Raw genomic sequence first — 27,427 nt, 5'->3', positions numbered from 1 at the left:
GAGTGTGGACGGAACAGCTACAGGTTAGCTTAGCCTGATGGATCCGATTCCATTCTGAAAACACGCATTTTAAAAGCTTTTCGCCTGCCGTCTTGTCTGCAGACTTGTCAAAGCATTAATTCATGGTTTTTACTAACCGTTATCAGTATTAGTTACTTCGGCATCACTTTGAAACGTGTATTACAATTAAATCACTGTCAAATATGTTCATTTTGTTGTAGTTGGTATCTCCTATAGGATTTACATGGAGATACTTCCCGCCCCCTCTCCAGCGCGTCTTGTTTGAATGACAGGAGCAAACACAGCTGACAGCCGCGGTGAAACTCAAGCGATTAGAGCGATGCGAATATTGGGTAAGGCAAGGCAAGGCAAGTTTATTTATAGAGCACTTTTCAACTCAAGGCAATTCAAAGTGCTTTACAAAAAAGAAAAATGAAAGACATTAAGCATTAAAAAAGAAAAGCTAATCAAATAAACATTAAGGAAAAATACATGGATAAAAGTTACAGTGCAGTCTAAAATATAAATAGTTCAATTAAACATTACAAGAAAAAGTACATGGATAAAAGTTACAGTGCAGTTTAAGATATGAATAGTTCAATTAAAAGCAGCGACAAAAAGAAAAGTCTTCAGCCTGGATTTAAAAGTAGTCAGAGTTGCAGCGGACCTGCAGGTTTCTGGGAGTTTGTTCCAGATATTTGGAGCATAATAACTGAACGCTGCTTTACCATGTTTAGTTCTGACTCTGGGGACAGAAAGCTGACCAGTCCCTGAAGACCTGGATGGTTCATAGTTTAGCAGGAGGTCAGTAATGTATTTTGGGCCTAAACCATTCAGTGCTTTATAAACCAGCAGCAGTATTTTGAAATCTATTCTTTGACACACAGGAAGCCAGTGTAAAGACTTCAGAACAGGAGTGATGTGATCCACTTTCTTAGTGTTAGTGAGGACTCGAGCAGCGGCGTTCTGAATCAGCTGCAGCTTTCTAATAGATTTTTTAGTGAGACCTGTGAAGACACCATTGCAGTAGTCGAGTCTACTGAAGATAAAGGCATGGACAAGTTTTTCCAAATCCTGCTGTGACATTAGTCTTTTAATCCTAGATATGTTCTTTAGGTGATAGTAGGCTGATTTAGTAACTGGGTAGTCTACCATAGTATTTACATAGAGATAAGCCCCTTAAAAACCATGAATTAATAAAGCATTAATTCTGTGTTTACTCCTGTGATTCAAAAAAGACGCTGGAGAGGGGGCGGGCCGGATCTCCATGTAAATCCTATCGGAATCGAATCGATCAGGCTAAACTAACCTGTAGCTGCTCCATCCACACTCACAACAACATCATACAGACATAAATAAAGCAGCGACTGTATTCGCCATGACATAGACAGTCTGTGTTTTGCATATCTTTAACTTTTGTCCAGTTTCTGAACAGATATGAGGAGCTGTGAGCTCTGAGTGTGTGCTAACAGCTAACGGCTGATGTGTTGGTCCAATCACGAAGTCATTTCTTGATTGGCAGCAAAAACAACCAATCACAGCAGTGCTTCTCTGGCTGGCTCTGTCCACAAACAATATCACAAACAATAAGTGTTCTCCCTAAGGAATACCCTTTCCATCCAATGTGAAATGCTGCAGTGTTTTGTGAAATGCTGCAGTGTTTTGTGAAATGCTGTGGCGTTTTGTGAAATGCTGCGGCGTTTTGTGAAATGCTGTTGTGTTTTCTGAAATGCTGTGGCGATTTGTGAAATGCTGTGGCGTTTTGTGAAATGCTGTTGTGTTTTGTGAAATGCTGTGGCGTTTTGTGAAATGCTGTGGCGTTTTGTGAAATGCTGTTGTGTTTTGTGAAATTCTGTTGTGTTTTGTGAAATGCTGTGGTTTCTTGCACTTCAGGGCCACCGTACTATAGAGATGTTTTTATTTTAAAGTAAATTCAGATGGAACATAGTAAAAACATGTAAATTCTAATGTCCGCCTAAACAAAAAAACATTACTTATAGTGAAAACCACCCTTGAATGATGAGTTTAGTAGACTAAAAGCTTTAGGAATCCAAACTATAACATATAATAAGTACCCTGTATCAAGATTGATGCAAAACAAGTGAAATTTGACCTTTTTAGAGAGGTTTAGAAAAATAAAGTCCACCTCACCTCTGGGTAATTTGGGAACCATCAGTTCCATTTGAACGTTTTCACTGTAAAAATCATTTTATTGCTTTGAATTATCACTATAGGTATTCATTCCATCCAAATACAACTGTTGTGAAAAAATAAATAAAATAAAAATAAAACAGAGGCTACTCTGTTATCCTCTTAGGCCCCACGGACCCGACATCGCGTCATTTTCAGGAAACAACGTCTAAGGAAGCTTAATATTTAATAAACTATGAATATTTTATATCCATAGAACGGGAAAAAAACTAATTTAACTGATCTTTTTCATTTATTTTTTCACAAAAAACACACAATGCTAACAGTGAGCCTCTGAATTAGCCCTGAGCGAAAAATGCTAACCTATTACTGCACCGAAAATCACTCCTAGCTCCCTTATTACTTATCCTAGCTCAACATCCAACACATTGTTTATGACCGCAAGGAGACACAGAATCTAACGGTGCCCACCTCAACACTAAAAGATACAAACTAGCGAGGTTACCAACAAAAACGTACATCAAAACAAGTGGCGCTAGGTATTAGCATTAGCACTGCACACACCCACGGCGTGTTCCAATGAAAAGCATACATATATATAAATAAAGTATAAAGTATAGGTCAACACATTTCAGTATAACACACCAATTGCGATATTACTCACGTTTGACACCGTGGAGCAGGGTTTCTATGTACCGAGAAGTGGGTAGTTTAATGAGTCTGTTGACGACAAAACCTCCGCGCACACAGACAGCCAAGGCAAGCTACCTGAATTAAGTCTCTCCCTAAACCGGCAATACCGGAAATGTGACATCCGGTTTGTCCTTCACAATAAAGTTTTTCAAAATAAAGGTACATTTAATATTGACGTATCAAATTGATTAAAATGTCTTACACAACACATGTATCGAGACAATAAATGAACTGTTTATATAGTCGATCAACACTGTGTATGTTACTCATTACAGGATAATCACATGGCACTAAATCAGACCGGCTGTTCTCCTCTGTTTACATCCTGCTGGTTTAAATTATGTGTTCTATAGGCTCTGTGCACAAGATTGAGTTGAGTAGTGAGCCATTCGTTTTTTTTCATGGTGAGATGTCTGCTGAGAGGTCCTTGTATACCTCGCTGACTTTGAGGACATCTGGGTCTGGCAGCTCCCCCCGCACGGCCTTGTAACGTGTACTCCTTTGAACACAGCTACAATTACTTAGGACAATATATATTACCTTACACCGTCAGCAACTGTAAACTGCTTTGGCATAGTGGAAATGAACACCATGTCACTCACTCTGCCTGGTTTCACACACTATTAATTACACAAAAGAATTGTCAATTTAATTGAAAAGGTCGTTGATGAAATATACTAAATCAGCTCTTGGCACAAAGGAAATACTCATTAAATCATGGATTGGCTCTGAACACATACTGTTCTATTGTATTGCATAGAAAGATGTGTTACTGTTCTGCTTGTAGTGGAAATACTGTTTGTAGTCGTAGATAGAAAAACAAAGATGGAAAACATTTCACCATACATTGTTTAGGAGTTTTATATGTATTGGGTGTTTATGGTTAATGTGGGAAATTAATACGCAGAGCTGTTGCTGGTAAATGTGTGTGCCATCATAATAGTAATGTGTATACAGCGTTTCGTGAATATCTGGAAAAATATCAAAAAAAAAAGTCATTTGAGACTGGTACAGAAATGGTACATTCTCTGTTAGCCTACGTTCGCCCCGATTGAGCTAGCAACTATTTTATTCGCAATTTAACATGATATTGGATATGGGCTTAACTTGTCCTGGACTGGAATTTTCCCGATCTTTTCCCGAGGAGGTGTTTGCGAAAAAGCGCTTAAAATGCATGAATAACACAGATTTTTCAAAATGGCCGACTTTCTGGGGGGCGGGGCTAATGGAAGCTATTTTGAAATATGTCCGCAATTCCATCAGTAATGTCTGTGGCAAGATTGGGGTAGTTTGGAGAAACTATATGTGACTATCGCACAATAGGGGGCGCTACTGAGCTGGTGTACAAAAATGTACATTTCTTTTGTACAGTCTGGAAAAAGACGTGGGTTGTGATGTGTGTTCCAAGTTTTGCGTCCGAAAGTCATTTTAACGATTTTGTGGCATTTCAATCGTCAAAATTGGTACATGTTCCGTTAGCTTACGAGCTCTCCGTTTGAGCAGTCGACTATTCATTCGCAAGTTAGCATCACATTGGATATGGGCTGATCTTGTCCTGGTTTGAAATTTTCCCGATCATTTTCCTAGGACAAGTATGCGAAAATGCGCTTAAAATGGACATATTTCAAAATGGCCGACTTCATGGGGGGCGGAGATAATGGAAGCCATTTTGAAATATGTCCGCATTTCCATGAGGAATCTCTGTGCCAAGTTTCGGGTAGTTCGAAGAAACTATATTTGACTACCGCACAATAGGGGGCGCTACTGAGACATATTTGCTAAAACGTCCTATTTTTTTCTACAGTCTGTAAAAGGTTGTGGGCTGTGACATGCGTTCCGAATTTAAAGGCCATAACTCATTTTCTCCCCTACTTATGGCTCGGTACATTTTTTAACCCTTTGATTTCGAGAAAAAACTGAATAGGACACGCCCACATTTTTCATTGGTTGCGACCCTTTAAAACTCAGTTTATACTCACCCTGCCAGTATGTCTATGACAATATATATATTTTTAGTCCATCGGTTCTTGAGATATAAATTAGTTGTGTTTTTGGCGCTCCCTATTGTCCGAAATGAACATTGTTTGTTGTGCCTATTCCCCAAGACACACTGAACCTATCCACCGAAATCTGTGATATTTGGATATATTTTGGATGAATTGTGAGCATTTATGTGTAGGCCACACCCTTTTGCTAATACGTTTTGATTGATGTCGGCCACATTTTTCCACACCTCGTGCTCATTTTGTACGGTAATGTGTCTGCCCCTCCATTGATGCTGTGCACTAAGTTTGGTTTGGAAAATCAAGAAATTGGAATTTAAGTTAATATTTCAATGTTTTTCACATTATGCTAATTAAAAAAAAATCAAAGTAGGCGGAGCTTCGGGATATGAGAGGATAATATGTAGAGCTGCTCCACCCGGATAAGTGTGCACAATTTCAGGTCCGTCAGACTTACGCTGCGACTTTGTAAATTTTTCGAAACACTGAAGTTACACAGGTGGCGCTAGAGAGCAAGTTGAAACATTTTCTCCCATCGAATCCAGAATGTTAACATTTTCACCGGTCCTGGCGGCGTTGCCAAATGTCGCTACATGAATAGTGTCGTAACCCCCTCAAAAACAGGTCGAAAGTGCAGAACCGGTAACAGAAGAATAATAATACTGACGATTTCAATAGGTCTTTGCACTACGTGCTCAGGCCCTAATAATTGTGTGTTCTGATATTTTCCAGTGTGACATATAGAAAGTGAACTGAATACAGGTGCCACTGCCTCAAAACCATAATCATAGCTTATGCTTTTCCTGATTTCCTTTTCCCCACACATTCATGCTGTGGCTGATCAACTATATGTATCTGTGCTGTAGTCATTAAAGCTCTTCACATCACCTTTATTCTTAATAATTAGCTCCCAATAGTGGTTCATGTTTAAATTCAAGCTTCTTAAATGTAGTTGGTGCTATAGCGTTGAAATATATATATATATATATATATATATATATATATATTAGCAGCTTTTTATTGGAGCTCTTGTCTTAATTCTAAAGAGGAAGGAAAGATCACTCATAAGACTAAAGTCTTTGGAAAAATGAAGGGATTTAAATCATATTGCCCTTGTTTCACACTTTGTTTTTGCTGTGTGAAGAGTTTGACAATGTTATTTCATATTTGCAGAAAATTAAACATTCAAAAACAAATTCAATTGTTATGTGTGGTTTCCTTTCAGGTGCTCAGTGCCGAGTCAGGACCGAGAAGGCAAAAGACCCTGAGGAGGAAGAAGAGGGAGTGGATCCTTCCTCCTGCCAAGCTCATGGAAAACACCGACTACCGACACAAGAAATTCATTGCCAAGGTTTGACCCAAATATTATTTCCCACAATTTGCAGACACAGTCATTATAAGTTGTCACTGGCAAAGTGCCCAGTTGGATGAGCTTCAATGTTCCAAAAAAAAAAGAAAAAAAAAAGGTTTTTGTCACGCCTTTGCCTGCAGTGAGCCAACCTGTTTCAACTGGTTTGAGTCCTTAGCTGTGCTGCTGGGTGATTTGGCCCTGGGCTGCAGTACAGGCTAAAGAGGTAACGTTTTAACAGAACGTTGCCAAGAAAATGCTGAGATAGGAAATAGGGAACATAGTGTACCAGTAACATCTGAGTGTATGTATTATTAGAGAAGCCACGCCTGCATTGGTAATTTATGAGTACAAATATGAGTGTACCTCCAGCAAACCTGTTATTAACGTTTATTTGTGCAGAGTGATACATATGTATTGCTATAAATTAGCGCTTGGCAACGATTACCATTTTTAATCGTGATAAATCGCATGATTTTCTTCGATTAATGCGCAAAATTCAATAATGAATTCAAAACCAGTGTATTGCGCACTTTTATTTTAAAAGCACTGCTATAACAAAAGTGCAATAACATTGTAAACAAATAATATGCTTTTTAACAGCAGTATTCCCTTTACACAGTAGCAGTAGAAATATTTCTTGTAAATCTCAACTTCAACATTAATTAATGTAATCAAATATAAATATAAAACCAAAGCTATGTGCCACTCATAGACTGGTGCCACTGCAAGGGCATTAACATTTTATCTAGTTAAAGAAAAACAAGTTACCCTCAGAGTCCAGTGAGAAGAAAATTCAACTTTGCAGTGATACAAATAACTCTGGTTCTATCAACTCCGCCGTCTGGAAGAGATTTAAAATGTCCATGTTTCTGTCCTGCCACTTCTCTTCTGTTTCGGCCCACCCCAATTGCTCTCATTGGTTGAGACGTGTAAAGACATTTACATAATATTAATTAAAAAAATGTAATGATCAGCCCTAATTAATTAATTTGTTAACTGTCACAAACCAAAGTGGCTTAGGTTGAACGTCCTGTAACACTAATAGTGGACTGAACTTCAAGGTTTTGTTACAGTTTCAATCAACTCACTTTGTATTTTAGATTACATTACACTGGATATGGATGTTATCGTCCTGAATTAAATATTGCAAGATTCTTAATGGAACTCTGGTTTTAAAGCTTGGGTAGCCTTTGCAGACCATTTACATTCACAAAAACCTATATAACACACTACAGGAGAGGGAAACCTGAATAGCAAGTCCATGATTCCTCTGTCTGTGTTTTGTTGTCAGATTCGCTCTGATAAAGACTTAGGTGAGCTGGTGGATTATTATCTCACTGGAGAAGGAGCTGACAAGGAACCCTTCAATATCTTTGTAGTGGACCGAAAGACGGGGTTTGTACGCATCACTGAATTACTGGACCGGGAGAAACGCCAATTCTACAATGTAAGTCTTTCTTTAAAGTTGTACTGTCCTGAAACCTGATGAAGACTGGTGGGAGAATAAAGCTCATGTTCCTTCAGTCACAGAGCTTTACTGAATGTCACTAGCCTACCCTTGTGCATACAGTATATTGTTTTGGACTTTTGTTTCAGATCAAAAGAGGTTTATTGTCATTATACTTGATATACTATAGATGAGATTTGGTAGGCTTCTCTCTATGCATTTAAAAATAAAAACTAATAAATGTAAGCAGGGATTACAACAGTGATTAAAAACCGTTATAGCAGCAAAGAGAATACAAATAAAGAAGGCACTAGTAATGCCCAAATATTTCAGATGATTGTCAACGTTTTGTGCAAGCAGATTTGTAATATTAACGACGCTTCAAATAAATGTAGTAATTAACCTGTATGTAAAGTTTAAACAAGGAGGTTACCTGGCATACATTCCCACAGACCTTAAGAAACGCATTTGTGACAACCAAGCGTCATAGGGACGAAATATGCTTCCACATAAAAGTTTAGTTTAATAGGTATGTATATTAAGAGACCAGGCTTGGCACATGCACAAAACAGCAGCGATAAGAAAGTGCAGATGTGACAGCTGTGACATCCACAGTCAGGCAATTTACTTTTTTTAACTTTTTTTTAATTTTACAATTTAAGTCAATTTACTTTCTTCGAAACAAACCTGCTCAAAAATGCCGCGAGAAGACGCAGGATGCTCCGAATACAATCTAGTGAAGCAACATTGAATTTAGGTTTGGGTGTCTGTATTTTATCTTCAAAGATCAATAGTAAAGTGTTTCTTCATGTAACTCATGCAGCTAACAGGGATCGCAAGGTTCAAAGACGGGAAGAAAGCAGAGGATGATGTCCCACTGACAGTCACGGTTCTGGACCAGAATGACAACGCTCCTTATTTTGAGCTGCAAATGGGCAACATCACAGAGGAAAGCAAACCAGGTAGTGTCACATGTTTGAACACATATCAGCCTGCTGCTGTAAGAGAATGATGGAAACAGTCAGAAACTCAGAAATATGTTAAATCAGTAAAGCAACATTAAAAATAATAAAAGTCCTTTATTTAAAACGTATTATAAAATAATAAAGGATGACAATATAAATGCACTAAAAGTGCTAAAAGTAAAAGTACTTATTTTTCACAATAGCCCATACCTATAGTAACAAAGCTCAAAACTCAACGGAAACGGGGAAACTAAAAAGTGATGCTGGGATCGAAAGCACTTGTTGATGATCGGGGATTATAAATTCGGCCATAAAATGTAAATTGTATCGGCATATTTTAACATGTGATGTAATGGCATGATTCCTTCCGATAATATTGCAGATCTGCTGTAAGCTAGCTAACGTAGCTAACCTAGCCATATATTATGAATATACTGACAAAGCACACAATTATGAAACAGGCTTACTCTGCCAACAGTGACAGTTGGACAACTTTATAATCCCCGAATGCCAACAAGCGCTCCGGTCCTAGCTGTGTGCATCACTTTTTAGGTTCCCCGTTTTCATTGTGTTTTGAGCGTCTTGCAGCGTTTTTTTTTTCTTAAAGGTGGGGTAGGTAAGTTTGAGAAACTGGCTCGAGATACACTTTTTGTTATATTCCATGGAATGCTCTTAACATCCCGATAGCAATGAATATCTGAAGTGCTTTGACAACAAATCCATAAAAAAATGTCATCTGTGGAAGCCGTAGCGCTGTAAGAAGCACGACTAATCATTTTAGCCGGCCCGGCTAAAATAACTGGATGGCCTACCTGCCTGTCAGCCTTTCATCTGTGCACAAACTTATCTTGCGCCCTCATTGGTCATGTGCGCGTTCATGTGTGTTGGAGGAGGGGCTCTGTAAGGAAGTGGCAGATTTTTTCCGGTTGTATTTTTTCTAATTCTAGCGCACTCGAGCTGGTTTCTCCAAAATTACCTACCCCACCTTTAAGTGTTTTGTTTAAATGATATCATATTAATCTTTGATTAACTCAAAAGTTAAACAAAGGCAAACACTGTATGTGAATACTAGCTGTGAACCGATTATCTGAAATGTTATGGTTTGTGATGTGCTGCAGGAAGCGTTGTTATGCAGATCAAGGGGAATGATAATGATGAAGCTGGAACAATTAACAGTGAGATCAGCTACAGGATCGTGAGTCAGGAGCCCGCAGGCACCGGTCACATGTTCACTCTAGACAGAAAGACGGGCCAACTGTACGTCAAAGAGGAACACCTGGACAGAGAGGTGAGGCTTCTGCTCATTGTATATCAAACACATCTCACATATGTTGCAGCACCTTTCAAAAGAATAACACTTAATACAGAGTGGCTGCAAGGTGGTGCAGCCTTCTTTCAATTGGAAGGTTGTGGGTTTGATCCCAGCACTTGCACTCAACATGTCGATGTATCCTTGTATCCTATCCCAAGATATTTTACCCAAGTTGCTCCCAACGGCAAGGCCAATGTTGTGTGAATGTGTGTGAATGTTTGCTTACTACTCTGTATGAAAGATGACTTGAAGAATTCAAAGCGCTTAGAGGGGTCGTGGATAAAGTGAAACATAAATACAGTACATTTACCATTTACCATAAAAGAGTTTGCAGCCCTAATCTCCTCAGGCAGGTTGTTCCAAAGCCTGGAGCCCTTACAGCTAAGGCTCTATATGCTTTGCGTTTCAATCTGTACCTTGGAACAACCAGCAACGACGCATCTCAGGATCTCAGGTTGTGGGAGTGGACATAGGGCAATAAGAGGTCTGATAGATAACTCCGGCAGCAAGTAGATGTGTTTTGATAGTTTCAGGGCCCCAGGGTTTTTACATAATTTGAATTAAGGCGGGATGAAAATACTTTAGTTGGAACAAGATGTTCTTTGAAATTCAATCAAGGAACAATATACAGCAGCACTGTTTTTGCCCTGAAGGTCTGACTCACCCTGCACAATATGATCACATGTCATCAAATAACAGAAGAATGTACCTGTTTTCCCTCCAACAGACTATTGACTTCTACAAACTGGTCGTAGAGGGGACTGATATGGGAGGGGGATCCAGTGGCCTAGTAGGGACAGGAACAGTGGAGGTCAAAGTCCTGGACATCAATGACAACATCCCCACCCTGGAAAAATCTGAGGTACACACACACACACACACACACACACACACACACACACACACACACACACACACACACACACACACCATGTATACATCACTTCAGGGGACATTACATTGACGTACATGCATTTCCTGGAGACTTATCCTTAGGGTTGGGTATCGTTTGAATTTCCACGATTCCGATTCCGATTCTACTTTTCGATTCCGGTTCTTAACGGTTCTCGATTCCGATTCTTTGAGGGGCAGGGTAAAAAAATGATACATGCTTCTTCCACCAAAAAAATTACATTTATTCGAGAAACTTTTACACAGGTTAGTTTAAAGTAATATTCACATGAATCAGTCTGTTTATATTCACTGCTATGTAACTTTAACCTGAGAACCACTGCTACAACAGTGCAACAGTCCAACTTTTAAAAACAGTTGTTGTTGAGAAAAACAACCATACCTGCCTCTCAGGCATACCGGGAAGAAATGTGTGAACATTTTGAAGTAAAATGCTTCAATCTGGTGCACACGCAGAATTACTAGAGACTAGATCTAGGGGATACAACTCTAAACACCCATATGAAAAAGATCGGTTTACATTTTAATAATTAAATAACAAATAGCCTACATGTAACGCATTTTATTTGTGTTGTTCATTCATATCTTATTTTACTATTTTATTTATGCATATTTTTTTATCTCTCCAGTTTTAAACGATATCTCTGGTTTACTGTCCTATAGTTTACATTGGAATGATTTCAAACCTGTTTTATCCCAATAATTATAAAAGACTGCCTTGGAAATATGTGTTTACATAAATTGTGATCAAAACGTTTGAGACCCACTGAGATAACTTAGACTAAAGTGAACTATCTAAACACTCAGAGTCCTTTACCTCATTGAGCTGAAGTTATCAGCCTCTCAGTCTGACTGGAGAGAACTCTCCCTCCACATCATTGTAGAAACATCTTCTTCTTCCGTTAGAGCAGCTAGCACCAGATGCTAATAACAACAGCGCCCTCCCTTTCTCCCTCGGTCACGCGCACTTTGGCTGTGAGCTCCGGTTGCCAGATAAGCCAACATCCCCCATTTTCATCACTTGCAGCGCCCATCGTACAGGGCAAATGAAAAGTGTAACCGGGATGAAAAGGATGTTACATTTACTTAATTATGAATGTTGTTACATCAAGGCCGAAAATTAGGATGAGCACCAACGGTCAAAACATTTGTTTTCCCTCCCAGAGCTGTCAGCGCAGCGCCTCCACAGATCTGGCGCCCTAGGCGAACATCTATAACGCCAGTGCGACGGGCCGGCCCTGGTCTCAGGTTACACTGTAGGAAATGTAGATACAACGCTACATTTCCCGCCCCGCTGCAGTCATGCAGTAGGCTACGGAGAGCGGCGAGAAACATTTCCTCAGGAATCGAAAAGCGGAACCGAAATTCACATTTCTAAATGATGCCGTTGGAATCGAAATGTTGGAACCGGTTCCGAACCGGAACCGGTTCTCGGTACCCAACCCTACTTATCCTAACCTTAACCATAACCAACACATGCCTAACCCTTTGGAATCTTTTAAACTTCCCGACCTCGATTTTAATGGTTTCTGTTTTTTAGTGACATCCAGTTCATTATATACGATTTTACTAACCCGGTGTGCTTTCCTTTATTTTATTATTATTAGTTAATTTTAACACTCCCTTTACTTTTTAAATTCATATTACTGGGGAGAATGTTTTAATTATTTATATTTGTATCATTGCACTTGTGTTTTAACTGCACTTACACTTCTATGCACGGCTTTTACTAATAGAACTGGATTCACTTTTAAATTGGCCATTTTAGATCCCCCTCTCATTTAAGGTCTTTTACAGATTCCATTGGGACAAGCTCCACACACGCACACACACGTAGATACACGCACACACACACACACTCCTCCGGAGCCCTGCGCTCTTCCCCAACCTAACCCTTACCCTAACCCTAAACCTAACCAAGTCTTCACCCTAAAATTAATGATTCCCCTTATGGGGACCTCCAATTTGTCCCCATAAGGGAGGCGAGTCCCCACACGTGACTGTGTAAACAGATTTAGGTCCCCACAAGTATAGTAATGCTAGGCCACACACACACACACACACACACACACACACACACACACACACACACACACACACACACACACACCAACCTATTCCATTACATCCTTACGTTCTCAGGCATCTAGCTGCATTTTTTCAATGACCTTTTAAGGGTACATCCAGAAACCAGGATACGGATGTAGTGTTGAACACATGGTTAATACTGTACACGTATACAAAAAAAATGCAACAAAACGACTTTTGGATGTTTTGATTTATTTTGCTCAAAGTGTATTTACTCAAATACTGTACTTAAGTACAATTTGGAGATACTTGAGTATTTACATTGTATGCAACCTTGTACTTCTACTCCACTACTTTTATTTAATACCTTTAGTTACTTTGCAGATTTGGATGAATGATTTGAAACATAATCAACTCTTAAATAAGACCTTGGAATGTGCCCAGAGTAAATCCACAAGCTACCATTCAGTATACAAAGTCATTCAAACTAGCTGCACCTTTACCAGCTTTGAGAACACTTGAATGCATCAATAATTATAATCAAAACATATTGAATATATTATTCTGAAATGGACCAATCTGCAGAATGACTACTTTTACTTTTGGTACTTTAAGTATATTTTGATGCCAATACTTTTGTACTTTTCCTTGAGTAACATTTTGATTACAGGACTTTGACTTATAACAAAGTATTCCTACACTCTGGTAGTTCTACTTTTACTCAAGTACAATATCTATACCTCTGCTCAAAATAAGTATATATGTTCAGTTTTGGATGCAAGGTAAAAAGCAGACTTTAATGGACTTTGGTTGGAAAGCAATTGGTTGGAAAGTGAGGAATGCAAACCTGCAGTCTTTCTGCAAGAGGTGATGCTACTTGTTGCAAAAAGAAGTTTGATTGTTTAGGAGTCTATACAACAGTGAGCCTACTTGATGTACCTCCTTTAAAAAATAAGTCTAAAATGTGGGCTCTGATCTCACAAAATGCACTGCATGTGGAACAGAGTGCTCCGTAAACCCACAGCCAGACACCAGTGTTGTGTATTAGTAGAAAGAGAACATTAATAAAGCACGGGACAGAGGATATGGGTACTAGTTTCTTTACTGTTACTCATGCTTAACCACCACAGCATCAACTCCCGGGCATACACTTATTCTCTTAACATTGTATGTTACTGTGATTACACTGTGCCCCCTATTGGCAGGAGTTTATATATCAGAACACAACAACCAGCAAATGTTAGAGAGGCCCTGACTTTTATTTTGGCTATATTGTTGGTCAGCTTGGGGAGGGTGTCTCTCTCGACTGTTTACAGCAGCCGCACTGGATTTTGAAAACCACAAGCTCTGAAGGTGTGTGCTTTAAGCTTTTGGGCAATGACTATCAGTCATAGACACCAAATGTTGACGGAACAAAATGATCTTAAGCTAACCACTTAATGTTTGTCTCAAAGTGCATCAGATCTTTAAAATGGAAACTTTTCTTTAATTATTCCTGTCATTTTAAAACTGCGACACAAAGCCTATTGCAGAAAAATGTATATAGCAAGTGAGGTGTGAGAGGCAGAGAATAAAGAGGGAGAGAGAACAAAGGGAAGAGGATATAGAGATGAATGAAAAGAGAGATGGTGTCTGTCGTGTGAGATGGTACCTTTACTTTAACGATTTAACTAAGCATTGACAACATTTATTTTCAGACAATTTGGGATAATTGTATCCTTTTTTGCATGTCCAGATTGTGATTGATAATTTAACTGAGTTGAATCTGAAGACTTAGGCGCATGGTGAAGACATGGTGAAGCTCTTGGTGCAATCCTTGTTGGTCCAAACAGTCCGGAAGCCATCAATGGAAAAGTTATTATTAGTTTTAAATTCTAAATTATTAGCGCTGAGCAACAATACAACTATTTAATCGCGATTAATCGCATGATTACAAGAGTAGTGTATTGCAAACTTTTATTTTAAAAGTACTGCTATATTAAAAGTGCAATAACATTTGGTCTGCAAACACTTCAAACAAATAAGGTACTTTTTAACAGTAGTATTCCCTTTACACAGTAGCAGTTAAAACATTTCTTATAAATCTCAACTTCAACATTAATTAGTGTAAACAAATCAAATATAAAGCCAAAGCTATTTGCCACTGCAAGGGCATTAACATGTTATCTAGTTTGTTATGGAAGTTACCCTCAGTGATCAGAAAATCCTACTTTGCAGTGGTTACAAATAATTCTTGTTCTATCAACTCCGCCGTCTGGAAGAGATGTAAAATGTCCATGTAAAAGTTCAGTACCTTTCTCCATGTTTCTGTCCCGCCAGCCCTAGTAAATATACAACTGAATGTGTAATACGCACATTTCCTCAAGGCTCCATGGGCTTTTATTCTTTAACATCTACAAGCTAATGTAGCTTGCAGATGCTACATTAGCATCTACAAGCTAATGTGACATTTTAACTGAAAAGTAACATCAAGAAGGCTAGTATCCCAGGGGTCAAGTCAAGGGTTAAATTACTTTTCTTATCTCAGCACTGGATCTTAACGTCTGCCACATTATGAGAAGCAGCGTCAGTTTTTATGCAACAGATATCTGATACTTCATCCTCGGTGCTGTTTAGTACAAAGTCTATGTGCTGTCAAGTCCACTGCACTTAATTCAGTCCCCACACTTCACATTCATCCACAGATGAATGTATCTCTTTCATTGTTCATTCGTGCTCCTCAAATGAAGACAAAAAGACAAAAGTATAGCGATGTAAAACATAGCTACTGGCCTCTGCAACTATGATGAGACACATGGTAACATGTAGTCATATGTGGAGAGCGATCATGAACTGGCCTCTTTCCCCAAACCCTATCGGTGGCCTTTTACTTCTGAAGAGTAGATGCTTTGATGATAACTGGAAACATCAAGCAAAAAACACCAGTTTTGTAAACAGAATAGACACATAGCTGACAGTAAGACTTTGACACATATTGTTGATCTAATGTTTCGAATCATATTTTCTGTTTGCAGTACGATGGGGAAGTGGAGGAAAATGTTGTCGATGTAGTTGTGATGAGAATCAAAGCTCTGGATAAAGACCTTCGACGCTCAGACAACTGGCAGACTGTCTTCAAAATCACCAAAGGGAATGAAGATAACATATTTTCAATTGAGACGGACAAGGAAACCAATGAGGGCGTCTTGAAGCTGATTAAGGTATTTATGTGACTTTAACACCATTGTACTTTATTTATCACACTAACTGTAACAAGTGTTGAGTGGTGCCCTAACATTTGCTTGCTGCTTCGTATCTGTTCTTGTCCTTTCACTCAATTGCTTTTTACTCTACAATCCGGACCAAACAGGCTGTGGATTATGAAGATGTCCAGAATCTTGAGCTTGACCTGATCGTTACGAATGTAGCTCCTTTTGTGAAGGGTGGTCCTATAATAATGGATGTGGACGTCCAGATTGGAGAGGGTAATCCTATGGCTACTGGAGCGGGAGGTGGAGGTGGAGGTGGAGGAGGCGGCGGCGGCGCTGGCGGTGCTGGCGGCGCTGGTGGCGCTGGCGGCGCTGGCGGTGCTGGCGGCGCTGGCGGCGCTGGCGGCGCTGGCGGTGCTGGCGGCGCTGGCGGCGGCGGCGGGGGGGGAGGCGGAGGCGGAGCTAGTCCTGGAGGTGGACCAGGACCAGGACCAGGACCAGGACCAGGACCAGGACCAGGACCAGGACCAGGACCAGGACCTGGACCTGGACCTGGACTTAAGCCAGATGTTGAGGTTGGAGTGGGTGTCGGTATTAAGCCAGGTGTCAAACCAGGAACAAAGCCTAAGCCAAATGCACCGGCAAAGAGCTATCTCATTAAGATAGCAGTGAAAAATATTCCAGAGGATCCAGCATTCATTCCAACCATCAAGAATGTTCCTGTATCAGAAGATCCAAATGAAGCACCTAAAGATGGAGTGATCACAGTTTTTGCTGCTGTCGATCCAGACACAGGGCTACCAGCTGAAGATGTCAAGTAAGTCATCCTGCAGGAAACATTACTTTTACCACTCATTTACCATGTTCACCATCTTAGTTTAGCCATTTAGCATGCTAAAATGTGAGAATTAGCAGTATCCCAAAGTACAGATAGAGTTGATGGGAATTTGATTTGTTTTACAGTTATTTGCTTTAAAATGACCCAATTGACATTTTGACTTGGTGATGATGACCCAATAGTTTTCAAACCATACCACTCAAAACGAAGTCTATCAAACTAATGGTGGCGTTATATGATAAGTAAGGGGATGACCACAATAATGCTTAGTTCGGAACAAAGACTTGCATAAAAACATGTTAAAATTAGCAGCAGCTTGCAATTCTTATGTTCTGCAGCTTTCTGAAACATTAAACACGTGACAAGACAAGAAACTTCAGTTTTTCTATAGCTGGATATCATTTGTTCCATCCAGACAAATTGTTGAAGTGAATATCCTTTTCCTCTGCCATTTCTACCGTCTCATGAGGTTCTATTTGACTTGACCAGTTGACTTCCCTTTGTCCTTAGTTTAGCTAGTTGTCTCCTAGCTTTAGCTTCATACTTACACACATAATCCTCATCAATAAAGTATTACTTTAACCAAATTCTTCTTCTCCTTCTTTGGTTTACTGTATATTACTTATATTAATGTTTGTTTATTTTCCTACTTATTTTTTCCTAGTTATGCCAAAGCCTTTGATCCAGAAAACTGGTTTACCATCGATGAAAAAACAGCTGAGATTAAACTCAACAGGGTACCAGACAGAGAGTCCCCTTTTGTGGTGAATGGTACCTACATTGCCAAGATTCTGGCGATCACAGATGGTAATCCACTATTTACTTCATAATCATAATCATGTTGGTTTCTTGATTGATTTCTGTTTGAATAGGCGCTGTCTTTCCGTACTGAAGGACTCTCAATAACTCAACAAAACAGACCTCCATAAAAAACACTGCAGACACTATTAATATAAATATGGAATTATACTAGGACGTTAAGGTTTTCTCCAATGTACAATGCCTTGTTTTTTTATGCTGCTGCAATGCAAACATTTGACCAAATTGGGATCAATAAAGTACTTCTTATCTTATCTTATATTAGAATATGCTGTTATGTACTCCAGTCTTTGTACTGTTGGATTTACTAAACTGTTGTCATCCTCAGACATGCCATCAAAGACCGTCACAGGAACAATAGCCATTCAAGTCCTTGACTCCAACGACCACTGTCCCACTCTGACCACCACCCACAGCACCCAGTGCAGTGATGAAACAACTGTCTATGTTACTGCATTTGATGAGGATGCTAATCCCAACGGAGCTCCATTCACATTCAGAGTCATACCTGATGGGACACGAGGCAGCTGGGACGTAGAAGTCGTCAATAGTAAGAAAAAGTGGTTGGAGGCAGAAGAAAAAAACTGATAAACGATTTTCTTTCTTTTAGCATTATTTGTGATTTTTGTGGTTATATTCTTTTAGTATCACTAAACTGTAATATTACTTAGGTTACAAGCAAAAGGATTATCCTGCGTTATTTGACAGTGCTTTTTCCTTTGTTATCAACAGAGACGAGTGCCGCGCTTCACTCTCGTGATCCGCTCTGGTCTGGCTTATATGAGGTTCAGGTGGAGGTGTTGGATGCTCAAGGTCTGTCTTGCCCATCCAATGACATCTTTACCGTGGACGTTTGTACCTGTGTGGAGACAAAAGACTGCAACATAAAGGCAGCCAAATTAGAAACTACTTCTACTGAGCTCTCTGCCCCAGCTATCAGCCTCCTGCTATCGGCAATGTGCTTATTGCTGTGTAAGTTGATCTTTAACAAATGCCTACAGTACACCTTATTGGGGATTGTTACGGATGGGTCGATGTTACGTTCCCTCCACATCTAGGGGTACGAAGGGGAGTAACAAAACACAGAAATGACCAGGCACGAGAAAAAAGAGAGGAAACTGATCTCTGAAGCCACGAGCAGGTCTTTTAATGGACAAAAAGAACACAGGCTCACCAGCCAATTTGCGCAGTAAACTAATGTACCAATGTATAATACAGGAACACAACTCCTAATTGATAAAATACAGGCCTCACACAGAGACAGAGACAGAGACAGAGACAGAGACAGAGACAGAGACAGAGACAGAGACAGAGACATGCAGCCAGAGGAGAAGGAGAGAGGCCACTGCAGCCTTCCTCAGGTCCTTTATGGAGGCCCTGATTGGGGATTGGGAACACCTGGGGGAGAGGCTGCACCTGGAAACAATCAGGGGGAGAGAGAGACACACACACAAAAGCACACACTCACAAGCACGTAACAGTCGATAACACTATTTAATGTCTGATACCTGTACCATCAGTGCCTTCTTAATCAAAAAACAATCCAATATTTATATATAAGGGGGCATAAATTCACCAGTGGTGGTGTGATGTATTGGACTGAATAACATAATTTAATAAGTGCCCCAAATAAGTACGGCTTAAAAAATGATATTAGAGTTACTCCCCATTCACAACTCTCTGTTTTTAGATGTATTCTTAACACTCTTATATGAATGATATTGCTAATACTAAATACTCTGTGTCTCTTGAAATATTAAGAACTTGAAATAATTGTAAAAAAAAAACTTTGAGCTCAACTGAACTTGGCTTGACATTGAACTGAATGTTGTGCTTCTCTCTGCAGTTATTCCTCTTCTCATGCTGTTCTGTCAGTGTGGAGGAGAACTTTTTCCTGACAGTTTTCGTGACATGCCATGGGAGACCAAAGAACAACTCATATCTTACCACACTGAAGGCAGAGGCGAGGATAAGGTTGGCTTGCAATGTTGTTGTTTTTTATTGGGAAGAAAAGTATACATTAACTTCTTATTTTTAGTTCATCAATACAGAGTATCAGACAATATCCTAATATTATTGAAAATGAACGTCTGTATAGAGATCAAGAGGCAATGTTGGTGAAAGAAAGCAGTGTAGTGGGTCAATGGGATATAAGATGAGTAACTCCTGTTATCACGGGGACAAACAGGATCTAATATTGCTAAACCTATATGCTTTTCTGAGATAACATTGTCATTCTCCTGTTCTTTTTTTAGGAAGTGCCACTCCATAGTGTATCTGTATCTTTGGGTCTCCAAAAGACATTTGGGATAGCACAAGGATCAAATTCCAAAGGCACTATTAAAAATACTATAGAAAATAACCAGACAACTACAATCCATGAGGGATTTTTGGAAAGGTTTCGGGACACCAGGCAAAGTTGGATGGAGGTCGACAACAACGCTCACAGATTAACAAGGGATTTTGGCTATGGTTATGGCAGTGCAACAATCAGCAGAAACACACTACAACACACAACAGCTCTCTATGCGGATATAGCCTTACCTGACGCTTTCCTGAATGATTACTACTCACAGGTATGTTGTTAGCCTTGCATTCAGCTGTTTTTTTCTTTTACAAGATTTCACCTTTAAAGAAACGTTCCGAAATGATTGACACCGGTGTCTATGCTATTCCTTTACCTTAAACAGAAAGCGATGTGTGCTTTGCCTGCGAAGGACAGTTCTTTGGAGTATCATTTTGAGGGCCAGGGATCCTCTGCTGGATCTGTGGGCTGCTGCAGCCTCCTGGAAACTAACAACGACCTGCAATTCCTCGATGACCTTGGGCCAAAGTTCAAGACTCTGTCTGATATCTGCTCCCCTCCTAAACCAACACCCAAACCTTCCCTGACACACAAAATAGTAGGTGCTGTCCAAACCACAGTAAATAAGGTTGAACCTGTTGTTATGCCTAAAGTTGAGCGAAGCGTTGAAACAGAGCATACTGATGTCAAGAAAGAGACAGTCATGTCATCTACTAACATCTCCAAATCATCCGTCAATACTGTAAGCACTGCCCATCAATCCATGACACTTCCTAACTCTAAGGTTACTAACATTAGTCATTCCACCACTCTGCCCCCTCAAGCTCATTATTCCACCACTCTGCCCCCTCAAGCTCATTATTCCACCACTCTGTCCCCTCAAGCTCGTACAGTTTTCATACAGCCACAGCCAGTTTATTACGCCACCAACCCTGTACTACAGCCCATGCACTATGTAGTTCAACCACAGCTACAGAACACGGTTATGCTAGTAAACGGGTCACATGGAGCTAATTTGCCAGGCTTGTATGTAGTCAGTGGGCCCCAAGGCGCTCCTCCTGGGCTAGTGATTCAGGGCATTGAGGGCCCACAAAGCCCTGCCAGTCCAGTTAGCTCCACCTTCTTTCTACCTGGTAGTCCAGCTGTGTCTCCGGGCTCAGGCCTTGCAAAGGGTTGGAAAATGATAGGGCCAAATCCCGATGGTAAATACATGTTAGTTAAAGATAAGAGACCAGATGATGCAGGTGAGGTTGACCGAGGCTCGTCTCAGGGCAATTTGCCCAGAGGTGCAATCCTGGTAAAAGAGGCTGCTCCCCCTCAGGGGGTGTTAGACCTAGCAGCCCAGGGGAGTGTGTATGGCATTCTGCCAGGACACACTGTTGCAAAGAGGGGGGGTGCTATTGCAGTAAATAGCAATTTGGGGCAAACATGGGTTGGGCAGCCAGGGATGGGAATGGCACATGTGTTGACAGTGAAACCAGAAGTCAGACAGGTTGGAATGTGGCAACCTGGAATGACTCAAGTTGGCATTAGGCAGGTCAGTACAAACCAGTACCAAGAAACTACGCAGTTGCAGCAAACAGCAGATACCAGTGGTATTCTAAAAGCATCAGGAATTAGTTCACCAAATGAAGACAAGACTACAACAGTTGTAAATACCATCATTTCAGCTGAAACCCATCCATCAAACGAAGACGTGTTGATAGAAAATCAGTTGAAGGATCCAGTTCAGAACATGAATTATGAAATGGTTGAGGAAAAGCATGATGTCCCCTACATATCAATGCCTCTCGAGACATCACTTGATGATGAGGATCCTGGTAGGATGGTCCAAACTGCATTTGAAGACAAATTGGGTATCCAAGAATGTCCTACACAAACATCAGAAACAGCTCCAACAAACAAATGTACAGATATGGTAAGTCAAACCGCAGAATCCAATATCCCACAACAAAACTCAGTGGAATTAGAACAGCAGAAAAATCATGTTCCTGCTAAATGTTTTTCAGAGGAAAATATATCTCTGGTCAATCAAATGTCAACCACAGAAGTGTGCCAACCTGGATCAGATGTCATTGAGAGTATAGAGACATCAACAATTCCCCAAGGAGAGGGATCCACATCTACTTTAGAACACATCGACATTGTAGACTATCAAATACAAGATATCACAGAAGTAAATGTGGACAGTCAAGAGTCATTGGAAGGAGTCGTGAAAGAAGGAAAAGCTGTTCATCTCACCATAGTTGAAGGTCTAGAGGACAAAAGTCAGGAAGTTGGGTCAGAACCTCAATTAGGTGATGTGACAGAGGACCACATGGACAGGGATCTGGAGGAAGATGTCAGTCCAGCAGAGAGCGTAGTGTCAGACATAGAAACAAATCAGGTAATTGCCACCTCTAATAGTATCCAGGGAAAAGTGAATATGGAGGAAATGACTGCAGAAAGTGTCATCACAGTCAGTGATTCACATGAAGACGTAAAGGCTCAGGAAGAGCAACTGCTAGATTCTGATGTCGGACTCGATAGTATGCATGACTCAGCAACTCTTCCAAACATGTTTTCAAAAGTGACTTTGAATGCATCTGAAGTTCAGTTGAACCTCGACCCAGAGTCAATGCCAGAACCACAGTTTGGTCAAAGTGAATGGATTATGATAGACAAAGGTAATGAAAAGACAGATAGCGCCGATGAAGCAATAACATCATCGCAAACTGTCAGCACTATTATCCTCGGTGATTCAAATGTGACATCAGCCACAGACGAAATAACAAATCAAGTGCAAGAAGAGGTGTCTAATGGGTCAACCATGTCAACATTAGAGCAACACATGCATACAGCAAAAGACAATTGCTGTGGCCACCAAGAAGAAGAAAGTGGTACAGATCAAGTTGATGCAGATGCAGACAGTATGGAGAGAAGTGATGGAGAGAAAGAGAGTATTATGGAGGAAGGAGTGCCACAGCAGAGTTGTAGCACCTCTGATAACATAGATGAAGACACTGAAAGACAAGATGCTTTCAGTTCTCAAATGGAAGATCATTTAATCTCAGGTGACTACATTATTGATGAAGAGAAAGGTGAAGATTCTGTTGAAGCAATGGTGTCACCGGTACGGCAAAATGTAACATTCTCAGATGACCAAGGTGAAGGGAATGCAGAAGGAAATGCAACATGCATGAGTTCTCGAGTTGATCATAACTTCATCTCAGATGATATCATAAATGTTCCAGAGGAAGAGGAGGAGAGTTTTGAAGAAGGGGTGTTATCCATACACGGAAATGTTAGCATCACAGAACCCCAAGCTGAATGTATTGAAGGAGAAGCTGTATCAGGAAGAAGATCTTTGGAGGATCCTTTTATCTCCGAATACAACAATGTTGTGGAGGAAGAGCTTTCAATTGTACATCAAATGTCTTCCATCTCAAATGAAGACAGTGTCAAAGAAGATGCATCTAACACTGTTCAAGTAGAGGATATGCTAATCTCAGGTGACAGTGATGGAGAGGAAGAAGAGGAACCGGCCCCCTTCATACAACGAGACAGTAGTTTTTCTGATGACCAAGAAGAAGAGAATGGAAGAGAAGATGCACCAGACACAAGTATTTACGTAGAGGAGGAGAGCAGTAAGTTGAACCAGCAATTAGAAGACAACTCTCTGTCTTGTCACACTGAATGCTTATCTGAAGATAATTTTGATTTAGCAAGTCAAAATGTAGAGATTCATCCGTTGCCAGCATCGTCAAAGGTGGGTAAAACTCTAGAAATACCCTGTGAAGTTACTACACATCAAGTCAGGCAAGGCGTGGACTCTTCTCAGGTAGGAGACATAGCTTTGGATATTCCTGATAGAGAATATACTGTTGGTCAGGCGTTAGAGAAGGATACTAATATGGAGAATTTGGATTCTCCTGTTATAGCTTCTAAGGCAATGAGATCGTCCAGGGTTGCAACAGGACAGGTTTCTATGTCCAGTGAAGATAAAGGGGCCACAGTTAAAATGTTTGAATCTGGAGATATCGCTTTTGAAAAAGGCATGGCAGAGGTCACTTTTGATTTCGCGATTAAGGAGGGATTTGATGACAGTGCAACTGGTGCCTCCGCTCAGGTAGCACCAACCTCTTATTCAGAAATTAAAGTGGTAGAGAAGACCCTATCTTCAGTGTCAGAATCAGACCCAGACTCAGGAGAGACAGGAACTTTAAGTTCCATTGCAAAAAGTAAGGTAGACGAAGAGGCTAGTAACCTCGTTCAGAATGAAACTTTGCAAGTAACTGGAGAAGCAACAGGGGGAGGCCCATACACTGTGGGGAAGACTCTGATAGACGATGTGTCAAGGGCTTCTGATGACACGCATGGGGCTGAAGCAATTGGTGTTGAAGTGAGTCCTGTACAGTTTCAGACAGTCATGAGCCCAATTCCTCGTAACAAATCAAGAAAGAGCAAAGAGGATTCTAAGAAGAATCCTAAAAGTCCAAAAAGCCCCTCTGGAAAGTGTAAACAACAGTGAGTACTCTGAATTCAATGTTGCATTATCAACTATACAGAAACCCATACCGCTATATGTAGAGGTCTGTTTAAGGTCCAAATGGGTGAAGAAGAGGGAGGTGCAACAATATTTAGGATTTTCTGTCTGTAAGGCCAAAATGGCCAGGCAAATTCAAGGAACAACAAGAAACTTCTTGTTTAATACCAAAATATGAACCTGCTACGTTGTTGCAAAAGTAAGCTGTGTCATGTAGTGCCTCTTCAACGCACTACCCAGGTACCCACCCCCTTACTTAAAGGGGACCTATCATGCAAAATGCACTTTTTGATGTCTTTTATACATAAATGTGTCCCGGGTGTGTAAATCTCTAAAAATGGGGCTACAACGGAGCTGATCCAGATTTGCGTCCGATATGACGTAATATCGGAAATGTAGGCTGGCTTTACACCCACGGCCCTATCAGAAACGTTGCTATCAGAAACAATGCCCGACTGTTTTGGACGCAATATGGTCGGTGTTTACATTAGCATCGCTAACACTCAGAGCTAACCTGTACTGGAGAGCATGTGTGTGAAGAAGCAGGAAATAAAAAGGAACTCACCTTGTGGTATAACCGGCAAGAGAGAAAGCCTTTGAGCTCCAGACTGTTTCAGAGAGAATCCTTGATAATCCATGATATGGCGTTTCATCACGGCAGTTCTTAGTTTAGACAGTAGCTGCCGGGTCCCGCATGAGCTCAGACCCCTCCTTTTTTTAATCAATTTATTTTCTTTTTTTTAAAGCTTTATACCCCTAATCAGCACTTTTGAAACAGGAAGTCAAATCAAGGGATATGAGGCATGGCTAGAATGGGTGATCTGTTTGGTATTTGAAGCAAAACACTTCATAGACATGTTTTTTATATATTTGTATATATCTGAGACCTATGCTATTGCCTAAAAATAGCATGATAGGTCCACTTTAATCAGAACAGAATTTTACCAGTTTGGTGAGTACTCTCTCAAATGACAGACAATTGCTAGAGTGTGTGTAAAAGGGAACTGCGGATAGAATCCGGACCTGAATTTTACATTCACACGCGAGTGATCGATGGATTGATACAATTCAACTGATGACAGGGATTGTCAAGTCAGGCACGCACATCAGATATTTGCTTTGTGTTGCAGTGATTGGGTTGTGTGAGGCAGACAGGCAGAAAGTAAAGTGAGACACAAGTAAAGGCCAACACCTATGTCAAATTCTCACTCCGTGTGTAAGCTATTTTAGCCCAGACAACACAAGTGTATAGACGGTGTGTTGCACTTTATAGTTTTCTAGAGTGAGGGGGTTAACCAACTCTCCCTAGCAGTTTTTAAGGAGTTACCCCTTTACCGAGCCTTCTATAGCTCCAAATAGCACAAATAAGTTTATTTATGAAGTTGTTCAACAAGATGCTAGTTGACTGCATTATTTGGGAGAGGATACTACAAAGACAAGAGTGACAAAGATCAAACTGCAGATGAGTTGAGTTGAGGTAAAATTGGGTTTTTACATGAAGTGATCCAACTTAACTTTCGGTTACAAGTAATTTGCTAAATGGATTGTATACATTAGTGCTGTCTGTAAGAACATACTTTGTTGTGCGGATGTTTTGTTTAAAGTTTAAACTAGCATAACATGGACATTTCTAATTTCAAGTAAAGTAAGTGACTAAAAACAGTACAGAAAGCTACTTGAGTGAATATATTTGGCTACTGTCCACTAACTATGACCATCCACAACCATCATTCTTAGATCCCATTTTATTATTGTATTACAGCATTGTTTTTTCTTTAATGCAAGGCTCTCATTTGTGCATGCAGAGCTGAAATTCTCCTTTGCGAGGCTTCTCTTTGAGTTAGAATAAAATGCCATTACCTATTTTTTTTGTGAGATAGTTTTCATTTTCAAATTGAATAAATCCCATATCTTCCATTTTGTATCTTTTATTATCTTTAGTTTTTTCTTCACTATATAACCATGTTTTTATTGAAGCCATCTCTTCTAACATTCTTTGAGCTGAATGTAAATGTTAACAAGTAGCAGAACCTGTTTAACTAGTTAAAACATAAGAAACCAAGCTGGATTTATAGCATATTTTTTGCCTTTAGGAGTAAGTGTGTGAAAGGTTTTTGGTGATTTTATCTACTCTAAAATATTCAATGTATCTTTTTTTTTTATATAATTTGGGATTCTTGGATACTGTCATCATTTCCTTTAAGTAAGTCAGTTTGATATTACCATATGGTGTAATGTATACAGTAAAACATTGGTGAAATGTGGGTTTTCTAAATATTCAGATTTTTGTGTAATAAAGACTTGTTTTCAGTTATTAATGGAGTTACTGCTTTCTTTCATGCATTAACAGAAATATAGCCCATAAGGTTATTGGAAGATTATATCTCCAACAGCACTGCTCAGTAGCCAACTGTCACGATCTTGGTGTTATGTCAAGGTTTTAGTTGTGTGTGTCTGGTAATGGGTTTTGTTTTGCTGTTCTTTTCTCACTAGAGGTTTCTCAATACTCAAATGTCCCCTCCTCGACTCCTCGGCCCTTTCTCATTTCATCAAATCCCCCTCCTCGACTCCTCGGTCCTCCGGTAGTGACCCGGAAATGAATTTCAGCGTGCCATGTTGAAGGACATCTCATTTCTCTAAATGCACTTCGAGGACCGAGCATCGAGGAGGAGCTCTAACGAGGATACACTGATGGGTCCTCCACGGCTCCTTCGTGGATGCATTTCCGGCAACAGATATGTTTCAAAGAGTCGTGACGCACGGCCGGATAGATCTCAGCCAATCACAGCCCTGCATGCATCCCCTGGATATTATTTTATTAACTCCTTTCATCGCGACGCAATGTTTCCAGAGAGAATAGCTGTGAGGTCCGTGCAGAAAGCAGAGCAGT

The 27,427-nt window shown here is 40.2% G+C and overlaps 1 protein-coding gene across 1 annotated transcript in view; it reads left to right on the top strand.

Moving 5' to 3' along the window:
* The window catches only part of LOC117445024 (desmoglein-2.1-like), a 60,076-nt gene extending 36,450 nt beyond the window's left edge, over window positions 1–23,626 (top strand). The window contains exons 3-17 of the mRNA XM_071203033.1: window positions 6,073–6,198; window positions 7,490–7,645; window positions 8,469–8,607; window positions 9,729–9,898; window positions 10,650–10,784; window positions 15,877–16,062; window positions 16,212–16,310; window positions 16,354–16,641; window positions 16,698–16,867; window positions 17,553–17,695; window positions 18,036–18,257; window positions 18,440–18,568; window positions 19,554–19,681; window positions 20,398–20,610; window positions 23,504–23,626. Of these exons, the coding sequence (XP_071059134.1) occupies window positions 6,073–6,198; window positions 7,490–7,645; window positions 8,469–8,607; window positions 9,729–9,898; window positions 10,650–10,784; window positions 15,877–16,062; window positions 16,212–16,310; window positions 16,354–16,641; window positions 16,698–16,867; window positions 17,553–17,695; window positions 18,036–18,257; window positions 18,440–18,568; window positions 19,554–19,681; window positions 20,398–20,610; window positions 23,504–23,626 (2,427 nt within the window). The remainder of the gene's footprint in view (window positions 1–6,072; window positions 6,199–7,489; window positions 7,646–8,468; window positions 8,608–9,728; window positions 9,899–10,649; window positions 10,785–15,876; window positions 16,063–16,211; window positions 16,311–16,353; window positions 16,642–16,697; window positions 16,868–17,552; window positions 17,696–18,035; window positions 18,258–18,439; window positions 18,569–19,553; window positions 19,682–20,397; window positions 20,611–23,503) is intronic.
* Window positions 23,627–27,427: the final 3,801 nt, after the last annotated feature.

This window comes from Pseudochaenichthys georgianus, chromosome 4 (assembly GCF_902827115.2).
Source record: "Pseudochaenichthys georgianus chromosome 4, fPseGeo1.2, whole genome shotgun sequence".
In the NCBI taxonomy this organism is placed as follows: Eukaryota; Metazoa; Chordata; class Actinopteri; order Perciformes; family Channichthyidae; genus Pseudochaenichthys; species Pseudochaenichthys georgianus.
The sequence above is the reverse complement of the archived record's forward strand: the minus strand, read 5'-3'. Positions and strand labels throughout refer to the sequence as shown.